The sequence below is a fragment of the Aythya marila genome (genome assembly GCF_965140915.1).
Source record: "Aythya marila genome assembly, chromosome: 8".
In the NCBI taxonomy this organism is placed as follows: Eukaryota; Metazoa; Chordata; class Aves; order Anseriformes; family Anatidae; genus Aythya; species Aythya marila.
The window spans coordinates 15194844-15215797 of NC_139049.1; the positions used below are offsets into that span (position 1 = coordinate 15194844).

A 20954-nucleotide genomic window follows, 5' to 3' on the forward strand; every position below is an offset into this window, starting at 1 on the left:
CCTAGTTAAATGCTATATTTTATGCACAGAACTCTCCTTTTCCAGTAAATGGGCTTTAAGCAGTTATTTGCTGTAACTAAACATACTTTTAAAGTTGTATCACAGTGATACAAAACAGCAGAGCAATCACAAATCACTACCTCTGCTCATATAATAAACCACAGCCCCAAAGAGAAATGCATACGGTATTTATATGTATCGTATGGTATATATAAAGATGAGCAGATGTGAGGAATATAATTACAGCTGCTGAATTACATTCAGAACGGCCTCCCATATGTTACTCTAATAGGTCATGATATTTCAATACATGCAGAACAAATTCAATTACACACGGACTTAACAACTACTTCCAGGAGTTTCCGTGCAGACAGGCAATCCTTGTTAAATTGACACATCCTTGTTAAATTTACACCATTTGTTTTGTATACGAGTTTAAAGAGAATAATCCAATCGGGGTTTGTTTGCTGTTTTTTTTTTTTGTTTTTTTTTTTTAAGCAGCATTCACACTAATGCATTATTACATGCTAACTAGGGCTGTGTTACAACCAGCCATTTATTATAAGTGCAATGTATGCTAATAAATTAATTCCTGTTAGCTTTCTGGAAGCCACAGGCATATGTAGTAAAGATAATATACTGAACAGCAAAACGCATGTAACCTCTCTCACTAACAAAGACCATTAAACTAAATTGAACTAAGTGGTGCAGAAACTTTTCTAGAGAGCAAAAGTTTGAAACTAGGCTTTTAAAGAGGATCCTCTCAGAAACGAAAGCATTCAGTGCTGCCGATTTTCTTAATTCTTCTCTCAGTAAGAGCGTAAGGAGATAAATAGTGCCAGTGGGTCAGCCTTGTGTTTAACCATGGCCAGCACTTAATGAACAGGGCCTGCAGAGAACCATCCTTGCCTGAGATACCCCTCCCCAGCCTCCACATTTAGTTAATTTAGCTATTTCCTGACTGGCATGCTGCTGCCATCACCCCATCTATGATATATTCTAATCCTTTACTGAATTCAAAATTTGGTTCTATATTGAGAAAGTATGGCCACAAATACTAATGAGGCATACTGATGCAATTGGAAATAGTCTTGGATTTCCTTTTATCTAGGAACGTGTACTTCCAACCAGTATCATGAGCAGGCTAAATGTTTTTCTTATGCTTCAACAAAGTGACTAAGGGAAAACTCTGAGTAATATCACACTCAGTGAGATTCCTTAGGAAACATCACAGCCTTTATAAGCAGCAAGTTTCCCGTGATTTGTGAAGAAGCTCTGTCTAACCACAACACAGCACAGTTAAAATTCAGACACCTGATACTGGACTGAAACTATCCAGATCTACACAGCAGTTTAGGTGGTCTCAGTTCAGGTTTAAAAACTTCCCATCACATTTGAAGCTGCATCAACACAGGTAAAGCTTCAAATGTTGCCACTCACATTGTTGAAAGTTAACTGGACCTCCTTCTTCTCTCCCAGTTTCAGAGAGGATATAGGAAATGTGGATGTGCCAAGAGTCTCATCCATCACATAGTTGGCATCCATCAAAGTAACCTAGAAAAGATACAAGGACATTCAATTCTACACTGATAAATCTCTTATTAATTCCATACAGTCTATGCCTAAAATTAAAATTTACAAAAGGGACAGGGAAATTAATATGACTAACCCAACCCAGTCAACACCCAGTGATATCATTTTAAAACAGGATAAGTTAACGCATAGCGTAGGTGGCATTTTCAAGGCATTCAATGGCAAGAGTAGGACAGCATCATTTACAAAGCATTTTTCATGTGAGCACCTTTCTGTCAGTAAAAATCACCACCTGACTAAGCAGATGTAATTACTTCAAATTATATATAGTACATACATAATTATTTCAAATTTCCAGTTAGCAAAACTTCTCCATAGAGAAACTTTAAGTATTTTAAATGCAATATGCCAAAAAACATACAGCAGCTTTTCAGCAAAGATGGAATCCATATGTCCTAACCTTCTATCCACAGACCAAGAATTTCACAGCAATGATTTGGCAAAATACACAGCATTCCAAATTACACAAAGCTTTTCTCTGTATCCAACCAGATCTTCAAGTCTCTTCTCATCCTCCATGTCAAAGCACATGCCTTTTCAAAATGTGGTACTATACAAACACTCATGCAGACACAGCAGAATGTTGTTCAATGCATTTGCTCTAACCCATATTGGTCTACATCTGGCAGTCTTTTATCTCAGTGGTAGCCTTTCAAGTTCTCAAGATGTTCAGAAAGAATTTCAAATTACCATTTCCATGGTTTCTAGTAAATGAGTTCTCCAAACTCGTTTGGTTTATGAGTTTTTTCTGCTTTGTGAAATAGTTTCTTCTAAAATATCGTGTTTTCAGCTTAGAATGTTTCTTTTGCATAAAATAAATGGAATCAAGACACAACCACTTGAATGACTAGTTGTTATATCTGGGTTCGACCTCTTCTTGGCTAAGAAGAATCTTTTTCATCCTATGCCACAATCAACCCATTGAGATGAGGAACTGTGTTTTAGTATAGAACTCATTATTTTAATGGTATCTACATTTCTCTGTTTTCTCACAGAACTTTATGCCCTTTGCTGTAATCTCTGAGGGCTGACATAAAACAAATAGCAATAGCAAGAACTTCTTAAGAGGATTTTGGAGAGTTTCTTACACTTCACAGAGTAAAAACTGCACTTGGGACATAGTTAAAGATTTAGATTAAAATAATCCAAGAAGTAGAGAGGATTGCAAAGTCTGCACTCAAAAGATAGCCTAGGTAGTTTCACAGATTTGAATTCTGACACTGTACCCCCCACAAGACCCCAAAGGCTCTGCTAGGAACTGTAAGCGTGTACAACACTGACAGAACACAAATACTGGCTTTAACCTAGAGAATATATTTCTCATGGTGAAGAGAACATTTACCATGAACAGCATATATGTATGTATGCAGATATATATCAAACAGGTCCAAAATTAACCATTATTACATGGTATCACTGAAGCTTTGCAGGCAATTTTCATGATTTTTTTAGCATGTGTCTCAGAAAACATTCTTTAGGTACTATAAAGATACATTTCCAAATTCTAACTCTAATGAAGTTTACTGTGTTCTGCTACAGGAAATAGGGACTTGCATAATCCTAGCAGTAAACTACAGCCACACTATGCTGGAAATCAACCACCTGGCAGCTCATAAAATCCTATACTTTCTAATGACTGAGTAAATCAATGCTAGAAAATGCAGAAGTCCTGATAACTGTTTGCCTGTATTATTATAAGAAAGCAGTAACTATGTGAGAGATTTCAACCTTTTCTCTGGTTTCACTTAGCCAGGTTGCATGTCTATGACCAAAACAGATCAAATCAACTCAGGTGACTCTTGCACCTGATAAACTGGAAGCTATTTTGCATAACCTCCTTTCTGCAAAAACTAGTGTTGTTACATGTGCATGATTGTTCTTCATGCTCCAGTGCGATGAGCATGCAATTCTTCCTGCCCAAACAGTAAATCCTGATCCTCACCCAAGGAAGACAGGGAGCACTACTGCAGACACAACACAGTTTTAGAATCTTGAACAGTTTAGTCTCAAGAGATTATAGTTATTAGCTTCACAGGCTCTGGCTTCTGTCCTGTCTATCCAACTAATTTAGATGGAAAACCTGTAAGCTTGGGTCAGAGGACTTTGCATGTTAGGGCCATACCCTATGAAGAACCAAGCTAACAGCACTGTAAAACTTACATGCTTACCATGCGCACTGATAAAATAATTATACTTACCACTCATTTATTGTACACAACCCTGAAAGGCTTAACATATTGATATTAGATGGTGGCTTGGTGAACAAGCCTGCACATGGTGTAAGAGTTCCCAAAACACCACTGGATGGGCACAAGGAGAAAGCAGAACCATGATTCTGCTTTCTACCTTCTGAGGGAGAAGCAGGGAAAGAGCAGAGACTTGACTTTACCCCCAACTATTCACAGTCTGTAATAGTTGAATCAGTGAAGGAAGCAGAGACAAAATAATTTATGGCTGATGCAAGGAACAGTAAGCCACTAGCCCTCATGAGCACTCTGAAGGATGACTCAGAGAACTATCTTACAATGACTCTCAAGACTATTCCCTGAATAAAAGAATTCATACAATACTTCCTGCTGAGCACCATGCCTAAACACAAAATCTAGCCTGTAATATTAAAAACCAAACCCTTCAATCTTCACACAACAGATGCCATACACACAGAAGGTACTGTTATTTTAACCATCCAGACATTGTTTGAGTTCCATTTTCACAGATGCAGATCAGTAACTTGATTTACCTCAAGAACATTCTCTTGGTTGGGGTCCAGAATGAACTCAAAAGTCTCGTTCCACACGGGATTGATGTCATTATTGAAATGTTTAGTTCTCTTCCTGCAGTCAGGGGCAGAGGGGATGAAGAGCTCCACATAGGGGTCTGGAGTGTCAACTACACAGCAAAACAATGCAAACATTAGATAAAATTCAAGTTTGGGTTGTAACAGTTATGTTAAACTACAGATCATCTCTTGGTCTATGACAGGAATATATTTAAATGGAACTATATAAATCTATGAATATAATGACATAAATGATACAGTGGCATTACCAATATGCCAAAAGAAACAGAAATTATGTGTTTAAGAGAGGAGAGCACCTTGAACAAACAGGACACCGAGATAAACTCAATTTTATTGGAAACATGTATACCTCTATGAAGCAGTGGTAATTATTTTTAAAAGCTCTTATCCTTTCCTCTCTTTCTAGCCTTTAATTACTTTGGCTTCTATCACACCAAGAAGTATTCCACAGAAACAGTCTTTAATTAAAAATGAAAGCAAGTAACTGGGAGTACAGTTTTGGAGCCTCTTACACCTGCAGTTTTGTGGAGGTCACCACAGTACCAACACTTTATGAACATGCTGCATTTGAAAAATAACTGTGCAGAACACTGATTGAAAATATAGTAACATACGCCAACAGTACCTAATCAGAATTACTAGTAGAAGAAAAAATACACCTTGAAAAAATTCACCTGACATGTTCAGTGATGGCTATTTCTTCCTGAAAGCAAAGCACGCATTGTTGGCAGCCTGACAAATCCAAACAGTTAAAGCTAGTAATTTTCTTCTGTCAAATGAGATTTTTCCATTAAATTAGATTCTTTTCTGTCTGAGATTTAACCATCACCAGTGTCAACATCTCTATTATGAATGACAGTTCATTCCTAAATGAGAAATTCCAGTTGTCGCAATCCTTGTATAGCACTGCATTGTATTTCCAGAAGAGATTATATCGTGTTTTCACATTTCAGTTAAACTTCTAAAAGACAGAGCACTGTGTAAATAGGAACTTCATGCTATCAGTTTTGAATGCAAGGTCCAAAGTATAAAATAGGCTGTGTTTGAAACTGCACCAACATTTCTCTGACTTACTTTTTCTAAGTCCATATTAGTTTATTTCACTTCAAACACATATCCAGTAACAGTAAGGAATTTCTTTTTTTCTCCATTTCACCATTGTCAATCAAATATTTATAGAAAGTAGATTTTTCAACAATTTCTTATCCTACAAATCCAAGAGCCAGTCTGATGAAGCCCGTTCCAGACTCTACAACACTGCTGCACAGGAGAGCATGGAAAGTTATCTCCAAGATTTTTGTGATCATTAAAAGCCATTTGCTGTAACATGGCAAAACACATACATGTACATCAATAGTTGCACTTGATGGACTTAATGGTCTCTTCCAACCTAAGCAATCCTATGATTCTATTATCTTTTCAGTATCCTCTCTGCAAAGGTTGCCCTTGACTCTTGGGAAACACTTTCAAGAAAATGCAATAATCACTACAAATAAGAATCCTTTTCTTTTAAATAGGTCTTTGTGAAAGTGATTGAAACCCATCTCAAGGTCAAACAGGTCTGAACATCCCTCCTTGTACATACTTGAAGTCTGAAGACTTCTTTCAACAAAGCCAAATGTGTTTAGGAACTCCAGAATTTCAATAAAACATTATCAGTGAGTGCTGAAGCCCAGAACCACCGGGTCCTTCAGCTAGGAGAAAGAAAAGAGCAAAACAAAAACAGCTCAATACCTTCAAATGGGTATCAATCTCATTTCAGAAAACACAAAACCGAAATAATGCTTTTTGCAAACACTCAGGAGGTTTTGTTTGTGTAACAGGGAAGAATGGAATCGAAACTTCCAGTGGGGAACATCAGCTGGACCCAACATGCTTTCTGTTGCCACCACCCAACAGAAGCATTGAACCTCCACAAAAAGTGGGTCAAATAGTGTGGCAGAGTCAGAGTAACATCTGAGTGTCATGCTGTGAATTAGATGTTCTTCAAGGACAGTAAGCAAACCTGTTCAAAAATGGAGACTCAAGAAACTAAAAATCTGTATGTAAACAGACTCTGAGGGAGTTTTACACTGTGCTCCATACCTGTGGGTCTCAGCTAATTGCCACCACTTGGCAGGGTACACCACTACCTGTTAACTAACACTCAGCTACTGAAAGTTGGGGAACAGCGAGAAAAGCCTTTAAATGGCAATCTTCATTAGCTCCTAAGAATTGATCTTAGCTTGCCTCTTACCTCAAGTCAGAGGAAGAGGGGGGATCAACCCCTAGGTGCCTTTCACATCTTTTTGTTTTCCCACTGACAGATTTTTTAAAATTTACTTTTTAATTGCCAGCTCCTACTGAATGCATTAGCTCCCTTGAATCACTACACAAAACTGTTCCAGAAGGCAGGGAATCGAAGCCCTGTGAAACTAAACAGCAAAACACCTACCAAAATGAGCAGCGACAAGATCTTATATGCTAAGTCCAAGCATCGAGCAGTATTTTGGCAACAAACACTACAGACTCGCAGTGCCAAGAGGCTGAACTTGCCCCCAAAAACTTGCTTTTTAACAAAAATACTGGCACTAAGCAGTGTTCTGAGCAAAACATCAATGCTGCTCTTTCCGTTCCATTTTTATGTGGTTAGGGGATCAAATCTAAGTTACAAAACTCGCATTTTTCTTTTAAACACAAAGAACAAAATGGCTTGCTACCTGCTTTCCAAATCCCAAAGCACATGGAAACGCCAAACCACGGCACAGCTGGCACACAGCTGCCGTTTCTAACTTCCTATGAGACAGACTCCAAGTGAGTGTTGAAACAGAAACTAAACCCAAGGCACAGAACAACTAAACTTAGAAAATCAGTCACTAAAATAAATAAAAGAAATATCTTGGTAACTCTGTCTTGCCAAGCCTCCCCCTCACTCCCTGCCTTTATTATGTTTTTTAACCCAAGGCGAAGAGTTAATCATCTGTCCTTTAATGTTTTAAAGTTTATTTTGTGCTATTTTCAATTAAGAAAATGAAAATCTATTCTTTCCAAACTTCCTTCTTCAGCTGAAGAGGAAAAATACTGGAAGACTGTGTGCTCTGATTAAGATATTGCTATAAGCTATGCTATGTAAATCAAAATTTTATTCCTTGTTATCAGTTGGGGATGACACTCAAAAACTAGCTACTGGCAAACTGGCAAGTCATGCAAAATTATTCACTTAATGTGTTTTAAAACATTTTATCATATGCAGATAAAATAGATGAAGTGTATATCCTCTTGCACAGATCTATTTAGTCCTGTATGTGGTTTTGCTAGTTGATTTCCCAGGTATGTTTTTCAGAAAATGAATCCGAAAGTATCAGTGAGAAGTAGCTTGATCACTCCTATTATCTATATTTTGATGGAAAAAGAAAGCATCCTTATGAAACAGCTTATGAGTCAAAAGCTGATGCTTTAGAAGTATAATCACTACAAGATAATGAAGATTCTATATGTAGGGGCAGCACTGTCACAGATTTGCTCCTTCATTAAAATAAAGCAAAACTTGGAAGAAAACCTATGTGAAAGACCAACCACACACTTCTCAAGAGAGGCAACGTGTAAGCAATCGTACTTCTCCCTCAAGCTACTTCTGCAGAAAATGGCACTTCCACACAGCTCTGCAGGGCTATGCTTTGCACACAGATTCCTGCATGACTCTTTTATAATTTGTGGGCCAGCAATCTGCCCTGCATTTGAATTTTGTATTGCAGGTAAAGTACGTGGAAGGTTTGCAAATGACAGAGCTACGGACACAAGCACTATTGCCAGACAGTGACTGTAGAGTGTGATTTCATATTCCTCCCTTCCTGGCAGTCTTCAACGCTTTATGGTGTCTCATTGTGTGTATGCAACTAAAATATCATTCTTCTACAGTGCCTAAGCGCTGCCTATGTAATGGCACAGATGTGAAGAGTATGAGCTGACATATACATGTATCTAAAAACCTACCTTTACACAACACTGGTCTCGGTGTTGATTTCAATAAGACTAACACAGGGTCCTCCAATTATCAGCTTCGAGCTGGACTAATTATAAAGGAAGTTAACAAACTGATCATAATAAGCCTTCTGAAAGATTTACAGCATCTGCCAAATTCCCAGGGGTTGAAAACAGATATCTAAGATCTAAAGCAGACTCGGCATGAAGTTATTTTTAAACATGCTGGCTTAACAAATGGCCGAGAGGTAGGAAGTAACAATTTAATGACTTTTCATCTATCTCTACATATATAATTCCTATAGAATCCTATCTCTAAATTATACTGTGAATCATAAGTGAAACACACAATGGACACTAATTAGGATCAATCATTCTCACATTAAAAATGAGTAATGCTCAAAGCAATCTATTAAAGAAACCTGTAAAATTTTCTATGAGTGGAAACCATTTTATCTTTTGTTACTGATTTGGTAGGATGACTGTCATCGGGCCCCCATATTAATATAATTAACTGTACATATTTCAGTCATTCCAATTGCAATTATTTCAATAGCATAACAGAGAAACAATATTAAGGTTGTTCAAATCTCAACCACCAAGGATAAACCCACCTCAACCATACATTAAACTTTATCTAATATCCATCAAGCCTTGAAAGAAAAGCAAAGCTCTTGAAGTATTGCAAAATCTGATTTGTCACAAAAGAATCTGTCTTTTTCTCCCACGAGCATGTTGTGAATACCAGCGACCATAATGGATTATTAAATAAAACTAAATTAACATTAATTTCAGTTAATATATGCATCACTGTTATAGAAAGTAAATCTGGATCCAGGTTTTTTGGACCCATAATCTCCAGCTACCACACCTATGCACCTACAGGAATATTCCAGCAAGCATACTGCAGAACTTCCTTAAAGAAGAATGTTAGTTTGGTTTATTGGAGTTTTTTGCCTCCTGGTTAACCAACATCCTCTAAGAGTAAGTGCTATCCGGTTCATAAATTATTACTAGGTCCCAGAAGACCACCTTTACCACCTTCCATCAGCTTTTTGGATTACAATACTGAAGTACAACTTTATTAACCTTATTAACATGGGAGCTCTAACTTCCTTGTATCTCATTCTCCTTTAAACACAAACAGTGAGGTTTGAGGTATGAAACTAGACGTGAATGACCACAAACTCCTCGAGCCTTTCCCCATCAGTGTACCATTCAATCTACGTTCCCAATGCCTGATATTCTTTCCTCCCGTGACACTGAGAGCCACACAGATAACTCTCCCTGTGCCACATGCTGCTTTGTTGTTTTGATTTAAGCACTAACAACACGAATTTTGGTGCTGCTCAGCTGAGGCCCCTACTGGGAACTGCTGGACTGCCCTCCTCACAGAGTCACAGAATGGCCGAGGTTGGAAGGGACCTCTGAAGATCATCTAGTCCAACGCCAGCTCTGCCCTAGGCACAAGCAGTTCTGCTCAGGGAAGGGACTCAAGGAGGAATGTGTGCCACATTTCCACTGCCTTATGGAAGCTATCAGACCTGCTGGGTCCTGAGAGAAACCCTAAGCAAGGTGCTTGAAGGCATTTTCAACAGGCTGAAAATGCATTAGCATCGATCACTGTAAACCAGCATGACACATGCTACATAAATCTTTTCATAGGTTTCAATGCGTGCTTATAAATGATTACCCAATTTTTTATTCAAATAGTGAATTTTATGTGTAAAGAGAGTAAAATGGGAACTACAAGCAGTGTTCATTAATACCTGTCCAACATCAGTAAGTCCCAAATAGTAAGTCCTCAAACAATGTATTTGCAAACATTTGTATCATTAGATTTGGCTTCCCCTTGCTTTGCTGACAGTAGCTGAAATGACAGGCTAAGGCAAGGTCTGACAAGGTGGCTCCCGTGTTCAAGAGAACAGAGGCACCATTAATTAATTACATACCTCACTCTCAGGCAGGCAGGAATGGAAAAAGGAGCCAGAGCCACAAGGTGCCCTGCACAGCAGCCAGCAGTGCTACTGCCGTGGAAAGAGGCAGCAAAATGTCTGACCAAGCCACCAGGCACTCAGGGCGAGGACTGCTCAGTGTACCTTCCCTGCCAACTCACAGGCAACACGTAAGCGGGTACTGTCTTTAATGGAGGCTGGAGGTGTGATTTTGGAAACCGAAAAGCTCTTCTCCTACTTGGAGAGGTGGAGCCTGGGAATGCAACACAGCAGATCTGGCTGTGTCGGGCTGCAAGGCAGCCAAGCACCTCGTGGCTCTCTTGGGTAACCTTCACGTTAACACCTCCTGCAGCCAACAGAAGGACCCAAAAAGCAGCAAGGCCTGACTTCTGATCTTCTTGGTTTGTTCTCAGTTTCCACTTTCCAAGAAGACTGTGGCTTAGCCCATGCCACCTAAGCCAGTGGCAGTGGCCTCCAGCCCTGTCTGTAACACAGGTATCAGACAAGACTGTTTCAGCTATTTCAGTTTTTCAGATTGGTTGATTTTGTAGCTCTTGATACATAGGCAACTAATGAAATACACAAATAACTTGTGAAGCACATTGGCTAAATTTATTTAAGCCCATATGTGGTCCATCTCATCACTGAATTTTACTTCAGTTATTTTAATTCTGAAAGAGTGTTCACAATAGATACTGATGCAGTTTAACTGCTACATTTACATTCAGGCTTCCCATTAATTTGGAGTGGATATTTTGGAAGCTTTCAAACACAGCCATAGTCTATCTGTAAGGAGTCACAAGCTGAAGGCCATAGGTTATTTGCTGTCACGTTCAAGGTATGATAAGGACTGCCAAGATTTCTGTCCCTCATCTTACAGAGGGATTTGGCAAGGGTGATAATGCAGGGCTCGATTTCATGAGCAGAAGGTGACTACAAGTGAGGCAAGACTGCTCCTGAGACAGCAGCTTTGCTGTGAGAAATCCTGTCATTGAGTAATGCATTTATTAGAGATCATTAGTGCCTTGCATTGCAGCGCTTTTCATCTCCGGCATAATTTAGAAGACGGAAAGGACTGAGCTCCCAGCTCTGGGAGTGCACTACTACCTAGTTTACTGGCAGGCGGGATGCCACTGGCAGTTTTGCTGATGAGGCCCTGAACAAAACAAAGTAAAATAAAAGTCAGATGAACCCTTTAACAGGTTCATATCAAATCTGTAAAAGAGCCAAGAGGAAAAAAAAAAAAAAAAAAAAGTAAATCCCTTCTCTGGATTCTCTAGCTCCCTTTGTGGAGAGACAGCAGTGAAAAGCAACTAAAACATTAGCTTACAATAATCCAGAGAAAAATGCATTTTTCTGGTGATTTGACAGAATCTAAGGGTTGCTTTTTTTTTTTTTTTTTGCCTTCTTCAGTTGAAATGCTTAGCTCCTAAGAGGTTTTACAGTGTTAAATTTGTGAATCATCTCACTTTGTCAATACAGACAGCAGCAGGAGAGGCAGGAGGAGGCAGCATTGCTGCCCAGCTCCCCTGTGACTGCAGGTCCATGTTAATGCCAGATCCAGGCAGCGATAATTTGGTCTAGAGTAGGTTTAGGCAGATCGTCACATTCCTGGTAAATTACTCAAAACCCACAATGTGACTCTGACTCCAGATTTTTGTTCGCTGATGGAGTATAGATTACTCCTAGCCTGGCATAGTCTGCTAAAGTAAATTTAAACTGTCAACATTTTCTGAACATCCCTGAATCCACAGAACAAGTTTATACTAGATCTGTATTTGGTATTATGAGGCTTTAGAGGTTTTGGTCCTCTACCAGCAGCCCTAGAGCTTGATGTACTAAGCTGCTGAGGCCTGGCCTCAACGCCTTGCAGGGAGAAGAGGCTCTTCCCTGGGCCTGTCAGGAAGCCTCCACAAATGTGGAGCTGCGCAAACGAGCCAGAACCATGGGTAAACACAGGCTCAGGGTGGTTACCTAAACACCACGTTCCAGGAGAACCATCACTACTGCTGCTGTGAGCAGTCATGGGAGGTTTTAAAATCAAGTGACACCTGCAAAGTGTTTCTGCACTAACACTGCTGTTCAGGTTGGTTATCACAGGCATTTCATTTGCAGCGCTGAGCAACAGATGGTTGTGCACTTGGTCAGAACAGCATATGTACACCGACATTAACAGGCCCATAAAGGGAAAAGGATGGTCGTGCATGTGAGCTAGTCTGCCCTACTAAGCATGGCACAACCTTGCACTGAGTCAGCAGACATTCCTCGTGTTTCAACAGATTAGCACTTTTTGTTATTTGTGAGAACCTCCTTTGCTACAGACAGATATGTGGGCAAGTTAACGTCCAACAAATGCAAGACAGTAACCAAGGGAAGCTCCAAGTCACACTTACAAAACCCAGTTTTAACACAAATTTAAAAAGTGATTATTCTGCACAGTACATAGTAACCTGCAGAACTCCTGATCAAAGGAGCTGTGGATGAGAAGACTTATGTGGATGTAAGGAAAACCAGTGAAGTTTATGCAAGAGAAACTCTGCTTTTGATGTAATTAGGAGCCCTCACATCCAGTTCAGGGAGTCCCTTACTGAGAACAGATGATTGCTTCGAGAGGATCTGAAGAAAACATCACATACTTATCCTGTTCTTATTTTTGCTCGGTATCCAACTATGACCAATGTTCGTCTTGGTTCTCCCTTGGGATCAGGCATTAGCCCAACCCTAACAAAACTTCAAAGTCCTCCCTGAGAAAGGGGATGAGAGGGAAAAGAAAAGAAAGCAGGAAGAAATCAAACTATTACAGAGCACAAACAGACAGAAAGGAGGGAGACCCCTTACAGAAAAGGGGTGAAAGGCTCAAATTGCAGAAACAGCAGTGTCCACAGCTCCTGGGAGGGATACAGAGAGCCCCACCACAAAGTTCTGCCTGCTGATGTGACAGCACATGAAACACAACCATTTCCAGTCACCATCAAGCTCCCTTCTCTTGGGGCTGCACATGGAGAGGGAGGTCCTACAGCCAGAGTATCAGGCAAGATGGGTCCTTGGTCTAAGCTCGCATGCCTGCTTTGATGTTATAACTGCAGCATAACAGAGTACCAGAAAAGCCTTTCTCTAGGATGAAAACAAGCTTTCACTAATATTTTACAAAATCCAGTCCCTGCCTCAATAGCTACATGGCAAGCGTTCAGAGATAGAATTTTTCATCAAAAAGATATTTTTATGAGTAGGAAGAGCAGCATTTTTTGCATCAGTTTCACTGTGGAACTCATAAGCCTGTTTCCAATAAAGCTTGCACCTCCCAGCACTACTTCTGGATGCAGCAGCCTACAACAGGGCAAAACCACAGCATGTATCCATGAAACCATAATCAAGCCTACAGTTGCATCGATGTTTGGCTGAGATATGCAGTAGACATTTCATGAGCAGCTGTTATTCGTAGTGCTCCTTTTTGAAGATGGGCATACCCGTGTCTTCTGAAGATACCTACCCATGGCTCTGGAGTCAGACAGCTCCTATGGTTGGCAGTAGAGCACTGACCTCCACAAAACATGACTGATGGAAGAGATGGTACAAGGCTGTTGGAAAGAGTCAGATCGAGAAGGAATGCTGAAGCCCACAAAGCATGGTCATCTTGGGACTCTGCTGCCCATCCAGGCCACCCGAACACAGATCAATGCAGCATGGGTCCAAACAGAAATTCTTGTATCTCATCACAGTGAGCTAATTCCAGCACTTCTTTGCCCTGCTAGGTATGCAGCACATCTTAGGGCTTCTGGCCACGTGAAGATCTGCATGTGCAGCTTGTAGGACTTGGAAAACTGGCCAACTCTGACCTACTTTTTCCAGGTTGTTGGGCTGACAAAGGGGAAGGGTTTGGCTTGTTTTCCTGTTGGAGCTCCCTTGCAAAATTCAGGTCCTGCTTCATGGCCTTGTAGGAAGAGCATTATCTGATGACATGTCAACAGTTAAATCAAGTATTGTAGCTAAGTTAGGGTGTGAAACCTGCCAGAAGTTATAAAGTGAGCAGCTGGATTAGTACTAAATGAGCTGTTGTAATGGAAACTGTTGCATCCCTGATCTATTACGAGCAAGCAAATCTCCAATTCCTTCCCTTTTGGCTAACTTTTTGGTTTAAAACACTGCATATGTGTGCCTGAACTGCACTCAAGTATGTGACTCTGGCTTTAAATGAACCAGCTTCAACACCAGGACCTATGGCTCAAAGTAAACACAACCCCATGGGTAAGTTCCCCCAACCTATTGACTTGGAGGAAACAAACAGCAAATGAAACCACAGACATCACCTCCCCTTCCCATGCATGCTGCTTGACTAGATCCTCGTGCCAGGGCCAGGCAGGTGCAGCAGGCGGGGACAGACACCCATTTGTCTTGCAAAATGCCACAACTCCGTATCTCCTTTGGAGAAGCGGAAGGCAGCCTGGAACAACACCAACCACACTGGAAGAACATCTCCTTGACTTGCAGGAGACATATATTGTTCCTTGCTGCAGCATGAGCTAGCCAAGCCAAGAGCTACCTCTAGAAGATCCATCTAGATCCTATAGAAGATCCATCCCCACATTAGCAAGTTTTGGAAACAGGGTCCTAGTGTAAGAACCATCACTGTTTTCAAGCATTTCTCTTCCAGCATGCTGTAGTTTTGGATTCTGATCTTTTTCTGCAGGTTCTTGTATTGTCATGGAAGTAACGAAAGGCTTTGCAGTATGGAGTGGTATCTTCATAACACATTCAAAAACAAACATCAATTATATAAGAATCAACTACACTGAACACAAAAGAAAAGATTTTACAAGGTCTACTGACCCTGTGACCAACACAAAGCTGAGGAATGATGATGTCCTCTCCAAAAACACACAGACATTGAGATACTCTGTATGCTGCAGTTGCTCTTCTCCTAAATCATGCAGCTTGTTAAAACACTTACTCAGAAAAGTTCACTACCACTATTAGAGCAGCAATCACTTCCACAGAATTCAAACCTTCTTCAAAGGTAGAGCTGCACTGATTGGATGTTATTAGGACAACATCCAGAGTGTGAGAGACACCATGAAAGCGGGACCATGAAATTAAAATAAGTGAAATCTTTAGAAGTTCTCTTCTATGAAGACAACAGAAAATGGGTAGATATTTGAAATCAGAAGGTACTAGACTGAACTGCAGAGAAAGACATAATTTCATATATGAATCATGGAATGGTTTGGGTTGGAAGGGACCTTAAGGATGATCTGGGTACAAGCCCCCTGCCATGAGCAGGGACAACTCCCACTACATCAGGTTGCCCAAAGCCCCACCCAGCCTGCCCTTGTACACTCCCAGGGATGGGGCATCCACGGCTTCTCTGGGCAACCTGTGCCGGTGCCTCAGCACCCTTCTAGTGAAGAATGTCTTCTGAATAACTGATCAAAATCTAAGATAAATGAAAATTATTTGCATGGAAAAAATTATGATGCAAGTATTCTTTCCTTAGTATTTTGATGTTCTTTAACACTGAGAAATCAAATCCAAGCTACCGCAGCTTGGTAACTCAGAGACTGGTATGACACAGATTCAGATTTGATTGCTAATCTCCATCACATCATTCTAATAAAGATTTTAAAGCTCGCCGAGACAATAGGAAACCTCAGCCAAAAAAATAAAAATAGAAGCTAGAAAAACATCTGGCAGCTATCCTAGCTCCAATTTTCTCTGTTGTTACAGTCACCCAGATTGGCCAGGAAATGAAGAAAACTTTTTGAATCAGCAGTGCTGTACATGAACTGTTCACACAAGGAAATTCATAGCCTGTGGAAGTGGCAGCCTATGGAAGTTACCTATGGAAGTGTTTGCCTATGACTAAGTTTTAAGGCTGATACAACCAGGTATGCTCTTCATTAACAAAGAGTGTAGAACATCTTTAAAAATTTGCTTGGAATTCCACAAGCTAGGCTTGGGGAGAAGGAGGTGTGGATAACTGCCACAGTGGCTGGGCCTCCATGCCCAGCCAAGTCAGAGCACCATGTACACCAGACCCAAGATCCCTTGAACAGCAGTTGACTGCAGATCCTTACATTGGATATACAGCAAAATTATAAGCACTTCCATACATTTAATAACTTGGGTCTACTTTAAACCTTCAAAACTATTCCTGAAAGCTATCAGTCTCAGAAAAAATAGCAAAGCTGTAAAACGTGGCTGCAAAGCACAGCAGTACTTCAAAATACAAAGTGATCAAAATTGTTGGCCACCCTTGCCCCATAAGCCAGAGCACAAGAATCTCCTCAGAAGGCAGCATTTGACAACCTGTAGAGATATAAAACTTTCCTGCACCTAAGAAGGATTTTCCAAAGAGAAGAGTTCCTGTTCATACACTGGGCAAAAAAATACATAAATAAATGTAAATGAATTGAAAATTTTCTAGTAGACTTTTTAACACCTGAGGCATTCACTTGTGGCATGGAAAAAACCAAACCATTAATCTCTCACGTTCCCAGGGCCTCCATCACCACCATGTTGAAAGGTTACTTCTCTTGCCCACAGAGCTGGTCACTATCTATAGAAAGTGGAGCAACCCTAGCAGAAGAGGCTGAGAGAAACCCACCAGAATTGTCAAGAACTTGGTAGTGCCTCTCACACAGGACAGCAACAATCAGGACTCCACCCTGACCAGGGAATGTGATGTTATGTATCACAGCCACTCCCCCTGTTAGCAAGTCCTGTGCTTGAGAACAGAAACCAAGAGTAAGATTTCAGAAATTCCTTTAACAAGTTGCAGTTTTGACAAATCAAATGAAAAAAATACTGGCTGGCACGACCAGTAAAGGCCCTGTGCTGCTCACAGCTTCACGCATCTTTCTTCAGTATTAACAAGATTACTGATTTGATCAAATAGCTTCCAAGCTCCAATACACAGAGATGTGTATGTACATGGGAAATAAAAACATTGCTTCTGTTTCTGTTTTGGAAAAATGAAAAGTCATCTGAGTTGGGTTTTTCTGTTGTTCGTCGCCCCACACATACACACTTCAGGGATTTGCCAGGACTCCAAGAACGAGCCCTGGGAATTTGGAAGCTCACTGTGAGATGCCCGAGGTGCCTCGGGCTACAGAGTACTAGTAGCTGCCTCAGACAGGAAGCCAAGCAGGTTTCAATAGCCCTTAAGCACAGTTCTGCCAGGTTTTATCAGAGTGCTTCCTGAGTAACTATTCAGTTTCGATGATTCAGTCAGTTTTACAAAACATTTTCTTTTTTTACTGGAAGAAAATTCAGTGTTCTTGATGCATAATATTTGGAATTTATGCAATAGGACCATACCTGCCCTGATGGTCTTCTGGCTTTCTTTTTAACCCATTCCATAGTCCATTTAATATAATAATTCAACCCCCCTTCTTCCCTTCGCATGCTCCCCACACTCTATCTCATGCCAGGATCCTGTGTCCTCCCATTTTGCTTGTCCTCTCCTTCACACAAACCTGTGGGGTCCCTAGGCCAGACCACTTCTCCCAAGGTTTTCTTACATGAACACCCTTTCAGAAGCTGCCAGAACAATGTCCCACAGCACCTTCTGCTTGTGCTTTTCTCTTCACCCCACAGTAGATGCTAAATGGATTTCCATTTCTTCCCCAGGCAACACTCCCTGCTATTTCTCCCCAGCCACCCACCTTGTTTGATATCAATGCTGGATACTAAACATAAAAGAATCATTCACCTGCTGAAGCAAAGACCGTGCATTAGAGCAGCTGCTGTAGTTTGACCTGAAAGAAATTCAAAACCCCAGGAATGTGCTAGGAGGGAAATCTGCATCTCAAACCAGCTTGATCAAAGAGCAGGAGCAAGGTACCACTCAGCCTGCAGTCTCAGGCTATGTAATGCTATGGATCAAGTGCCAGGGAAAGTGAGACATGACCTGGCAGCAAAACACTCATCAGGAAGGAAGCAAGAGTATTCTTTCTATAGACTGAGCCAATATATTATTCTCTCTCTCTTCCCTCCTTAAGAACAGATGAGAGTTTTCATGGGTCTCTCTTCCTAGTTGTTTCCTGTTCAGCTGCTAAGTCTGGAGACTCAGAAGTGCAACTGAAAAGGGAAGAAGTGCTGGAGTCTTATATAGCTCCCCATCATGAGATCTGCTTATTCCCCCCCCACACTTTGTTGTACTGACTCAGCAGAGCTCTGGGCTTCTTTCTTTCCAAGTGTTCACACCACCAAACCACAGCCTTTTGAATATACAGCAGTTGCCAGTTTCACTATACTCAGAACAGCACTTCCGACTACGCCAAAAAACTAAACGTAGGTGGTGTCTGCTTGTAGGCAAATTGTTTACAACTCACTCATCTGTTCTGGATCGATGGAAAGAAGGAGTGGCAAATCAGCTTTCTGAGTTGAAGTGAACAAGCACTGAAATGGTTACACCACTCCAGCTTTAACAAGCAGGACGAGAAACAGAAACCACTACACAACCAATCTTTTAATGCATGACAATCTTGTTGTGTCCCCTTCCCCTGCCTACAGAAACAGTCTCCTAGAAAAAGAGGCAAAACAGAAAGAGAAATACTCACGCATGTCACCAATGGCTCCTTTTGTGACATTTGTGGCTTTCTTTACTGTCACAGTGAATATATGAGAATACTGGTGTTCCACCTGGAAGTCAGAGAGTTAGAGGTGATTAAGTTCCAGAATCAAAAAGCAGCTATTCTATTAAAACAGGTTTCATTTCATCCAAGAACTGAGAGAGAAATCCCCAAGCCAAAGTGCAAATGAAATGCCTACTGGATAAAGCATCTTAAAGCTGAACTGCACCCTGCAGCTTTACTGAAAGGTCAAGCCTTACACTAGGGTTGCTTGATTTTCCTGCAGCCACACCTACTAATCTCAATAAATAACTCTCCTCCTCTCTACAGAACCTGCTTTAAGGCATTTAGTCAGTCAAGGACAACTTGGTATGGTAAGAAAAATAAAATAAAAAGGGGGCTATTTTACCATGTGCTCATCTTTGTAATTACCTTTCCCCAGTAAAAAGAACAGGTGCAATTACTTCTGAGTACATGTTCTGGAACAGATATATGCATACTGCACATGGAAAGGATAAAATTAGTAAAGCACAGAGTATACTTTTTAGTACACATCATTATTCAAAGTGTAAGTGTCCCTAAGACAATGGAGTGAGGGCAAAAAGCAAGGTGTTGAAACATCCACAAGCAAATTTCACACCATTTTTGGAGTTTTTTAAAAGAACTGCCTTTTAAAAGTAGCCAGAATATATGTCCTGAATGGAAGCAAGTGAGATTAAGAAATTAAAGTAAAAACCTCAATGGAAAGAGGCCAGTAGCTCACATCTGTTTTGCTTACAGAGTCACAAGTTTGACCAAACTACTGAATGCCATCAGGAGTAGCATCACTGTGTACAGACACCATCAGCCTTCCACAAGGAAGCAGAGCATGGGTAAGCTGTAAGCACTCGGTATTACGACCAGGCACAAGTCCCCCACAACTGTCTCTGTGTGCTCATACCTACGCTGCTACCTTAACGCCCAGCCTGACCATAGCTTCTTTAGCTGCCCACACTGCCTGGACACTGGTTCATCCCCGGCACCAGCCCATGAGCCCTCCTGGGATGGAAACTGGGGCACCCCCTTGCCCCTGAGCTCTGCTCCTGCGCTAGGCACAACGTCCGAGCTGTTCTCCAGCTCCCAGAGGAGCTCAGGCAGTCACCTACAGCTCATACACACACCTGTGTCACAGGTCTCTGCCTTGACATTCTTGCTGTTTTTTCTTACTCACCCATTAGAATCATTAGGACAGCTAACCACGTACTGAAGATCTTGCAATGTATCCCAATCAGAAGAGAAAGGGAACTACCAGAATCAGGAAATTCCTTGAAGTTTACTTAAAATAACAGACAGCACCTTAAGAGTGGGACATGCTTATTCAGGCTGCACCCGGTGCTTTTTGTGTGTGTGTGTTTTGTTTCAAAACACCTTTTTTAAAGAAAGAAACAGACAAGCCAAAAAAAAACACACTACAATTCATTATTCATGGTTTAGCTTTAACAGCGGCTTGTACTTCCATTTAAGCTACAGCTTGCTTCAACTGCTAGACTTATAAGGGCCTTCAAGAGGTTCTCACAGTTATTACAGAACTGGTTGTTTCAGACAAGCCTCACTATTTCACATACATGATATTCTTGCACCACAACCAGACTGGATCCCGCTTCAATACAAATAAGATAAGAAACAACAATCTCTTGTAAGTTACATATCATCTGCTCAAAAATAAAAAATAAAAAATCAATCATCATCTATAGATAGCAAAAGTGGCTTGTGAATTCTTAAGTAAGAGATGAGTCAAGGCTCATTGAAAAAACAACAGCAGAAACATCAACTCCTCCCCAACTCTGCAGTCTAGAAGTTTGCAAAGGCACAGTCACATCACAGTGGCAAATACCTAGGGAAAATGCCCCCAGTGGTGCTAAGGGTATGACTTCACTGCAGACACTGGCTGACCCAGACAATGACTTGCTGCATCTTCATTCAAGCTGTAGTCACCCGCAGGTAGGGGGATGTCTGGAGGCTCGTTTCATGACAGTCTGCCCAGCAGGAAATACCAACTCTGTAATTTTTCCTCTGTAAAGCTGTAGGAGTTGTCTG

At 40.9% G+C, this 20954-nt stretch overlaps 1 protein-coding gene across 8 annotated transcripts in view; it reads right to left on the bottom strand.

Moving 5' to 3' along the window:
- Positions 1–20954, bottom strand: part of PLA2G4A (phospholipase A2 group IVA) — a 121070-nt gene that overhangs the window by 42897 nt on the left and 57219 nt on the right. For all 8 annotated transcript variants that reach the window (XM_082765974.1, XM_082765973.1, XM_082765976.1 and 5 more), the window contains 3 exons: positions 18867–18948; positions 4334–4482; positions 1441–1554 (listed from right to left, as the gene is read on the bottom strand). In XM_082765974.1, coding sequence (XP_082622100.1) covers positions 1441–1554; positions 4334–4482; positions 18867–18948 — 345 coding nt within the window. The remainder of the gene's footprint in view (positions 1–1440; positions 1555–4333; positions 4483–18866; positions 18949–20954) is intronic.